The following is a 6,487-nucleotide window of genomic DNA, read 5'->3' as shown; positions in this document are numbered from 1 at the left end:
TTTTAACAGAATGTATGTAACTTGCCTTTCTGAAGCAGGATGAGTTTTTGATTTATTGTGGGCAAGATAAGGAGGACTAAATTGTAACAAAAGCGCTTATGGCTCGAGGCCCAGTCAGAACAGAATATATTGGAAGTATTGATAAGGAAGCTGGAGAAAGATTTGACAGGGTTGATGCCACTCCCCCTTAAAAAGAAAACTACAGCCACATAGCCTTGGGGACCCGGCGCGTGTCTAACTCAGTGTGAACATGAACTACTTTGGGGGCGTCAGCTGCGGCGGGGGAAACTCAGGTCCCTGAAAAGGCCTAAAGTTGACGCACGACTCGGGGAGGGGGCCTCGTCTGCCCCGGAAGTACTGTTGCGTTAGCGCCTTGCCTTCCGGGGCACAGTGCTTGTCGTTGTAGCAGCTGTGGGAAGGGGAGGCCATCTTCCATTTCTAGGAAGAGTAAGGGCGAGGGGAGAGTGAAGGTGGTGAAGGGCTCAGCGCCTCCCCGCCAGGCGGTGGCCTAGAGGAGCAGTTTCGGCAGGCGGGTGAGGTCGCTGAGGGCCCGGAAAAGATGTTTTCCCTGTCGAGTACCGTGCAGCCCCAGGTAGGTCCGGCATCCAGTCGGTTTTTCTTCCTTTCTGCCCGCGGCTGTTTGCCTTTTGCGTTTGCTGGAAGCGGTTTCTCTTAAGGGGTCGTAGGAAAGAAGCGATTAACCTAGTTGGACTCCTGAGGTTGAAAAGGGCTCGGGGCCACGCTGTAAAGGATTGACGAGGAAATAGAGGCATAATACGAGCGTGATGGAGACATTGGTTTTTCGACTTGATTGCGTGGAATTTTTGCTAGAGAATCCATCAGGCTTTGTTGAGTGCTGGACATTCTGGGGTGGGCGGGGGTAGGGAGACGTCTTTGTCACAGACGTAAAGAGCGCACGAAATAAACTCTTCAAAGACTTTGGTATTAACAATTCTATTCTCTGTTCTTTCTTTTAAAGGAATTTAAACATATTATAAAATTTTGAATAATCTACGTTTTCTTTTGATCAAATGTGACTAATAAGTATATATTTACAAGTTATTCACTGCTTTCAGTTAATATTTTGATTCAGCCTCCTCTCGGTGTTTTAGTTTATAAAGCAAAAGGGCAGAGAAAAAAATGCCGAGCATTTGAGTTTTTATTTTTTATTTATTTTTTTAATATATATTCTGGGTTTTGGGTTTTTTGGCTTTTTTCTTTTTTCTTTTTTTCTTTTTTTTCTTTAAGGGCCGTACACGCGGCATATGGAGGTTCCCAGGCTAGGGGTCTAATCGGAGCTGTAACTGCAGGCCTGTGGCAGAGCCACAGCAACGCCAGATCCAAGCCTCTCTGCAATCTACATCACAGCTCAGGGCAACTCTGGATCCTTAACCCACTGAGCAGGGCCAGGGGTCGAACCCAAGTCCTCATGGTTCCTAGTCGGATTCGTTTCCGCTGTGCCACGATGGGAACTCCTTGGATTTTTAATTATCTTCTTTCAGGGGTAATCACTTGTGACAGTGTTTTATTCTTAGTTCAATTAAAAATCTTTTTTGGATGATAACGTTGAGATTTTTTTCTTTGAGAGTTCTTCCCTGCTTTGCAAATAAACATTTTTTGAAAACATTCAGTTTTAAAAATAATTTTAGAGACTCTAGTTCCTTAAGCTTATTATTATGTCCCTTTGTGTAATTTCTACCCCTTTGTTTTTCTTTTTTGCTAGTACTGACTGGATAATAGAAAATGAAGTGGTTAGTTATTTACTGGCGTGTGTTAGGTGAACAAAGCAGATGCAGAATCTTAATAATGCTATGAAATGAAACAGGAGTAGGAGTTAGCCAAGTGAATTGTTAATAGAAGTGAACTGGTAGAATATCTGGGGATAACAGCCTAGCTGATCAGAAGGAGGAGAATAAGGCTAGTGTGGCTAGAGCAAGGTGATTAAAGCGCTAATGATAGAAAAATAGTTGGGGATAAGACTTGACGCAGATCACACCAGGAGTTATAATAAGGGATTTTGGATTTCATTTTAAGTTTTTTGTTTGTTTGTTTTGCTTTTTAGGGCCGTACCTGAGGCATATGGAAGTTCCCAGGCTAGGGGTCCAAATTGGAGCTGCAGCTGCCAGCCACAGCAACTCGGGATCCAAGTCACATCTGCGACCTACACAGCAGCTTTCAGGGATCTAACCCGAGTCCTCAAGGATAGTAGTCAGATTGTTTTTGCTGAGCCACAGTGGAAACTCCAGGATTGCAATTTAAATTTGTTGGAACTGGGTGTTCCCGTCATGGCGAAGCAGAAACGCATCTGACTAGGAACAATGGGGTTGGGGGTTCGATCCCTGAACTCGAATAGTGGGTTAAGGATCACAGCATTGCTGTGGCTGTGGTGTAGGCCAGTGGCTATAGCTTTGATTAGATCCCTGGCCTGGGAACCTCCATATGTGGCCCTAAAAAGACAGAAAGACCAAAATAAATAAATAAATAAATTTGTTGGAAACCATTGAATGCTTTTAAGCATGTTAAGAACTAACATGAGGAGTTCCCATCATGGTGCAGTGAAACAATCCGACTAGGAACCATGAAGTTGTGTGTTGGTGTTGCTGTGAGCTGTAAGTAACATGAGATTTACATTTGAGTAGTATGGAGAGTATGAAAGGATAAGAGTGGAAGTGTTTTCCGTTGAGGATGTTATTGCACTAATACAGAGAGTGATAATGCACCACTAAGGAGTGGCAATAATTATGGAAGGAAGGGGTGTTATCTTGAAAAAATGGAATTTTATGAGGTATTGGAGATGAAGGATGATGGAGAGAGGTGTTTCTGGTTTGATCAACTGGATGCAGGAAGGTGGTATTTACCAATGTGACAGTGTCTGGAGGAGTCTTACCAGTTGTTTGAAAAAGGATATGACTAGGCTTGCTGAATACAACGTTAAATCTTTTGAAGCTGAACATAAGGAAGTTTATGTCAGGAAGACCCAGTTTTAGGAGAACTTATCATTGGCTGAATGGAGTTAGTATTATGTGATGTTTGTAGAGATAGGGAAGAAATTTTTTGTTTACTGTCAGCAGTCCAGACTGGGCTTATGTGGGACCCTTATGCATTTTATGCTGTGAAGGATGGTAAACACATCAGTATACTGATGCTTAATTGGTCAGTACCCTTGAATTTAAATTTTATGACACATAGTGTCAATGTTTTCATTAAGAAGAGGTCAAACCATCTTTTAGTGATTTAAATTCTTGATTGAATGAGAAGAGATAATGAAAACTTTTCACAGATAGATATAGGCAAAAAAAACATGTATCTTAAAATAATTCAATTCCTGTCATTTCAAAAGAGCTTATTCTTTCTTTCTGACTCTAAAAATAATACATTCTCATTGCCAAAAATGCTAAAAAGAAAAATATAAATCAGAAAATTAAGATCGTCTATAATTTCATCACCCAAAGAGATCACATTTTAGAATAAGTTCTTTCATACTTTTTATCTCTACACAAATATGTTTGTGCACACTTTTTTTAAAAAGATATTACATAAAGTTCTCCAGCCAACTTTTTTCTTTTAATAGTGTTATGAATTTATTTCCATATCATTAACTATGGGATGGAGAGTCTTTAACTGGCATCTGGAGTCAGATTATCTGGGTTAGAATCCTTCCTGCTATAGTACTTTCTTGCTGAATGACTTTAACCATGACATTGAATCTGTCTAAATTCTTGCTGTCTTCATCAGTTAACTAACTTTTATAGCTGTTAGGATTAAATGAGATAATATATACTGGCATATTGTAAGAATGCGTTTAATTTATTCATTTACTCAACAAATATTTAGAATCTACTGTGTGCATTAGTGTTGCACTGAGATACAGTATTGAATGAAATCAAGAAAATGAGTAGAAAAAATAAAATATAAGGTATGTAAGTTATGTTAAGTATTATGTAAAATATTTTTATTAAATTATAAATAAAACAGAGGAAAATAATAAAATGGGGGGGAATCCCTTGCCACATGGAACTTATGGTCCAGTGGGAAAGTGTGGTATAATAAATAAAAAACATTTGGCTTTTGTTAACTATTTTTGGCACAGAACTCTTTTTTTTTTTTTTTTTTTGTCTTTTTGCCATTTCTTGGGCCGCTCCCGCGGCATATGGAGGTTCCCAGGCTAGCGGTCTAATCGGAGCTGTAGCCACCAGCCTACGCCAGAGCCACAGCAGCGCAAGATCCGAGCTGTGTCTGCAACCTACACCACAGCTCACGGCAACGCCCGATCGTTAACCCACTGAGCAAGGGCAGAGACCGAACCGGCAACCTCATGGTTCCTAGTCGGATTCGTTAATCACTGCGCAGAACTCTGAACTCCCAGAACTCCGCACAGAACTCTTAAAACCCTTTTTCTGTAATAGGAGTGTCTTTATCCTAAAAGCCCCTCTTTGGGTCACACCTGGATTTATGCTAATGAAGTGACAGGGTGAAGTTTCTAGTAAACAATATAGATAAGTATATAAAGTATGTTAGTGAAAATGTCAAAAAGGAAAAATAGAGTAGAGAGAGGCTATAAGGAATATTTTAAGGGGGGGTTGTTGAAGTCTTACATTGGTTGGCTAGGAAAATGACTCAAGAAAAATGACTTTGAAGTTAACTGAAGAGAGTATGAGAGCAGGCTACGTGACTAACTGGGCAAGAGTAAGCAAACAGCAATGCAAAGTCCTTGAGGTGAGGGCCTGCCAGGTATGTTCTAGGAACAGCAATGGAGCCTGGGTGTCTGGAGAGAGAGATTGAAGGGGAATGTAGTGGTAGGTCAGTTTGAAGAGGTGATAAAGAGCCAAGGGGAGCTTTCTGTGTCATTGTTGTTAGGATGTTGGGTTTTATTGTGAGAAAAGCCATTGGAGCATTATGAGTGGAGAAGTGATGGGATCTGACTGGTTTTTGTTTGCTTTGTTTGTCTTTTTGCTTTTTGGGGCCCCACCTGCGGCATATGGAGGTTCTCAGGCTAGGAGTCTAATCGGAGCTATTGCCACCAGCCTATGCCACAGCCACAGCAATGTGGGATTCCAGCTGCATCTGTGACCTACACCACAGCTCTTGGCAACACCAGGTCCTTAACCCACTGAGCGACCACTGAGCGAGGCCAGGGATCAAACCCTCAACTTCGTGGTTCCTAGTCGGATTCGTTTCTGCTGTGCCACAAGGAGACCTCCAGAGATCTGACTGGTTTTTTTTGTTTTTGTTTTTGTTTTTAAATTTTTTAATTTTTTTTTTTTGTCTTTTTTGCTATTTCTTGGGCCACTCCTGCGGCATATGGAGGTTCCCAGGCTAGGGGTCGAATCAGAGCTGTAGCCGCTGGCCTACGCCAGAGCCACAGCAACGCAGGATCCGATCCGCGTCTGCGACCTCCACCACAGCTCACGGCAACGCCGGGTCGTTAACCCACTGAGCAAGGGCAGGGACCAAACCCGCAACCTCATGGTTCCTAGTCGGATTCGTTAACCACTGCGCCACGACGGGAACTCCCTGACTGGTTTTAATAGAGCAGGTTCAGGGAGAGAAGTTAGGACGCTATTGTAAAAATCCACATATATAGGTGATGGTGACTTAGAATAGGGTGGTGCAGTGGGAACGTTGGAAAGTATAAAATTCTGGATATGTGCTTACTTGTTTTATATGTCTGTAAAATATTTTATTTTTGTGGAGGTATCATTTGTTTAGCCAATCCGCTATTGGTGGACACTTCTAACTTTCCATAAATTTTTAAATATTTTGATGAAAATTGTCATCCATATATATGCAAGCATAGACATTTACTTACCAGATTATTTCCTTGCAGTTGGTTTTTTTGCTGGAAGAATTGTTTTTTGGGGTTTTGTTTGTTTGTTTGTTTTGTCTTTTTGCCTTTTCTAGGGCCGCTCCTACTGCATATGGAGATTCCCAGGCTAGGGGTCAAATTGGAACTGTAGCTGCCGGCGTATACCACAGCCACAGTAATGTGGGATCCGAGCCACATCTGTGACCTGCACCACAGCTCACAGCAACGCCAGATCCTTAACTCACTGAATGGGGCCAGGGATTAAACCTGCATCCCCCTGGATACTGGTTGGGTTTGTTACCACTGAGCCACAACGGAACTCCCTCCTGTATAGATTTGATATATGTTGTATGTTTAATTTTTTACAATCCTCAATCCTGACAATTAAAAGTCTTTTTTCATGTTTTTATATTTAAAAGCATTGTTTATTTTCAATTTCGATCTTTTTTTAGGTTACTGTTCCTCTGAGTCATCTAATCAATGCCTTCCATTCACCAAAAAATACGTCTATTTCTGTCAGTGCATCGTTTTCTCAAAACCAACATCGAGATGTAGTTCCTGAGCATGAGGCTCCCAGCAGTGAGGTAATAGTTTCTACCCTGGACGTTTCAGAAAACTTTTTTGATTTAGTGCATTGTAAACATGCTTGAAATAACTTTCTGTGTTTAGGCATTTGTAGCA

The 6,487-nt window shown here is 41.3% G+C and overlaps 1 protein-coding gene across 2 annotated transcripts in view; it reads left to right on the top strand.

Annotated features, from left to right (window-relative positions):
• The window catches only part of YME1L1 (YME1 like 1 ATPase), a 47,575-nt gene continuing 41,449 nt past the window's right edge, over positions 362-6,487 (top strand). Inside the window, exons 1-2 of one of the 2 annotated variants that reach the window (XM_021064882.1) lie at positions 362-592; positions 6,259-6,390. In XM_021064882.1, coding sequence (XP_020920541.1) covers positions 560-592; positions 6,259-6,390 — 165 coding nt within the window. In that variant the 5' untranslated portion in view covers positions 362-559. The remainder of the gene's footprint in view (positions 593-6,258; positions 6,391-6,487) is intronic. The other variant, XM_021064883.1, reaches the window with a different exon arrangement.

The sequence above is a fragment of the Sus scrofa genome, chromosome 10, assembly GCF_000003025.6.
Source record: "Sus scrofa isolate TJ Tabasco breed Duroc chromosome 10, Sscrofa11.1, whole genome shotgun sequence".
Taxonomy (NCBI): Eukaryota; Metazoa; Chordata; class Mammalia; order Artiodactyla; family Suidae; genus Sus; species Sus scrofa.
This window is presented reverse-complemented; position numbering and strand designations above follow the sequence as displayed.